This window comes from Chenopodium album, chromosome 2 (genome assembly GCF_948465745.1).
Source record: "Chenopodium album chromosome 2, dcCheAlbu1.1, whole genome shotgun sequence".
Taxonomy (NCBI): Eukaryota; Viridiplantae; Streptophyta; class Magnoliopsida; order Caryophyllales; family Amaranthaceae; genus Chenopodium; species Chenopodium album.
Genome location: NC_137835.1, coordinates 77,398,928 through 77,401,899, shown reverse-complemented (window position 1 = coordinate 77,401,899; position 2,972 = coordinate 77,398,928). Strand labels below are relative to the sequence as shown.

Here is a 2,972-nt window from a genome sequence, read left to right as displayed (position 1 = left end):
AATTAATTTTCCAATTTGATATAAGTAAATCATAACCATTATATAAAAACGGGAATGGATCGGATCTGTTAACCCGATCCGTTCCCAAACTTTTGGATCATATACACTTGAGAAAAATGGCGAAAGATGGTGAGAAGAGAACACGTGCAGCTTCCATAACACTCCTTCCCGCTTTTCTCTTTTTATCTTTGCTTCCATGCATGGATTTCTCCCCCCACCAAATTTAGTACTACTTATTTAGTACTAGTAGAGCTATAAACTATCTTAATTTTTAGAGAGAAAAAAAATATATATATGAAGAGTAGAAATTCTTGCTCAGCAACTAAAACCACACAATAAAGTAAAAACTAAAACTACCCTTTTTTTTTTGCTCTTTCAATTTTTGATTTGTTTCCTCAATTTTCAACTACCCAATAGCTAATTAGTGAGAGAAAGTTCATAATCTAGAGAGAGAAATTATTTTTAAAAATGGTGAAAAAATATGTGTAAATTTTTCTACTCAAAACAAAAAAAAAAGCTCCTCTTTTTTTGCATCAGTAGTTCAGATCTTAAACTTGCTCAAAAACAGCAACTTCCCTCTCCCACTTTCACCTCCTTCTCCTAACTCCAACTAAATAAAAAACCCATCTTTTTTAAGCTCAAATTTCATCAAAGATTCTAACTTTCCTCTGTTTTTTCACAAAAAAACTTCTAAATTACACTTTTTTGATCATTTTTTTGTTAGTTTTTGTAATGGAAGAGCAAAAAAATAAGCATATTTGCAAGTTTTGTAAGAAGAGTTTTCCTTGTGGAAGATCATTAGGAGGTCATATAAGGTCTCATTTACCAAAACCAGGGTATGAACTTAGAGAGAATCCAAAGAAAACATGGAGATCAGTAGCAGCAGCTGATCATGAGGATCACACTATGAATTCTTCCTTTTCTTCATCTTCGAACGAGACCGGAAACCAAAAATCAAGCAAGATTAGTAGTCAGAATCAGGGGAAAAGATCAAGTTTTGGAAGAAATAATTCTCAGTCTTCTGTTTCTGAGGTGGTTGAAGCAGAGCAAGAAGAACAAGAAGAGGTTGTTGTTGCAATGTGTTTGATCATGTTGTCTAGAGATGTAGGATCTTGGGGTGATGTTTCTTCCTCTTTCGCCGCGGCTGCGACTGCTGCTGCTACTGCTACTGCTGCTGCTGCTGTTGATCAGGGGAGTAACAGCAAGAATAGAAGGAGAAGAAGAGAGAAAGTTCAGGGGAATGTCTCTGTTTCTGCTGACAAAAAATCTGAATCTGCAGTTTCTGGGTATCAGCAAAAAGGGCTGAAATTAAAGGAAATTGAAGTTAATATTACTGGGTTTGGATCAAATGATCAAAACAGCAAGTTTTCTGAGAGTAAGAAGAAGAGAGAAAAGATTGATCATGTTGGTAAAAGCATAAAGATGGAATCTTTAGCTTCTGGGTTTGTTAAAGATAGTGTAAAAATGAAGGAATTTGATGTTTTGGAAAATGGGTTTATGTCAAATGATCAAAACAAGCAATCTTCTGAGAGTAAGAGAAAGATTAATGCTCAATCTGCAGCTTCTGGGTTTGTCAAAAAATCGTCGAAAATCGTGGAATTTGAGGTTTCTGAACATGGGATTTCTTCATATGATCAAAAAAGCAGTGATCATGAAATATTTGATTCAGAATTTTACAGCAGTACGAGTAAAAGGAGCAAATTTGAGTGTACTACTTGTAACAAAGTATTCCACTCTTATCAAGCTTTAGGGGGTCATAGAGCTAGTCACAAGAAGCATGGTGTAGGAGGTAAATGTTCTCCTCCCTTTCCAAAGCTCGAGCCTGAGACCGACATCGGTGGCAACGACATCGTTTTATCTCCTGATCCTAGGCAGCAACCCCAATCCCAACCCCAACAACAGCACGAGCTAGTTCCCGAGGTTGGGGCTATTATTGGATCATCGCCGTCTAAGAAAGTTGTGCATAAACATGAGTGTCCGATATGTTATCGAGTTTTTCCATCAGGACAAGCTCTAGGAGGGCACAAAAGGTCACATTTACTAGTAACATCTAATGGTGATATTAATAGCAAAATTACTGAGGCGAAAATCAATAATCACATTCATCAAACTAGTAGAATTGATGATGTGGTTGAAAGATTATCAAGCATGGAAAGTACTAGAGATTTGCTTGATCTTAATTTCCCTCCTGCACCAGCACACGACGAAACAACTATGACTACGACAACGACCACGACTACTACCGTTACTACTACTACTAGCAGTAGTACTTCACTAGTTGGGTTCATCAAGCCATATTGGTGTGTTGAAAGCTCTCAAAAGCACGAGTCTTTACTGGGATTAATCTCAAATTGATTTATTATTATGATTCATATAGTTTATAGTATAATGTTTAAGGATTTCAATTATTCAAGAGTGTACAGATTTATGCCATACTTTCGCCATCGATTCATTCATTATTCGAGTTTGTATTAAAGAAATTCAAAATTGGCCAAGTGTTGCACTCTTTTTTTTTTTTTTTTTCGTTTCTTTTCTTACAATCAATATAGACCTTGTGTACTTTGTTGATCAAGTGAAAAGAGACAAAAGGTGAATTGCATTAATGATAATATCATCTAACTTGTGAATGTCATACTACATAACAATACTCCAATTGCTATATACTAACTTTTAAAATCTTATGTCAAAGTTGATTTGTACTATTATCAAGAGCAGTCTACACTATAGTATCATGTGATATACTGATAAGAGACAGTAATCTCGCCTAAAAACTTAGGGCATGTTCTAATTTACTGAAGTAAACTGCTTATGATAGAAGAAAATTAGGAACTGAACTGAAATTAAGTTGAAGAGAACAGGTTACAACAGGTATGTATATCCGTACAGACTTGGAGATTCAACAAGCTATAAAAGGTAACGAGTACATAATCGATTCATGGTGTGGTAATAATAATACTTCCTTGCTATGGAAG

The 2,972-nt window shown here is 35.3% G+C and overlaps 1 protein-coding gene across 1 annotated transcript; it reads left to right on the top strand.

Annotated features, from left to right (window-relative positions):
- Positions 1-346: 346 nt before the first annotated feature.
- On the top strand, positions 347-2,485 carry LOC145588555 (uncharacterized). The gene has a single exon (XM_081645194.1). The coding sequence runs from the start codon at positions 733-735 to the stop codon at positions 2,353-2,355; it is 1,623 nt and encodes a 540-aa protein (XP_081501320.1). The 5' UTR covers positions 347-732; the 3' UTR covers positions 2,356-2,485.
- Positions 2,486-2,972: the final 487 nt, after the last annotated feature.

Bases quoted from the DNA above. Each gene is read 5' to 3' on its own strand.
- LOC145588555 (XM_081645194.1), top strand. From the start codon at position 733: ATGGAAGAGCAAAAAAATAAGCATATTTGCAAGTTTTGTAAGAAGAGT.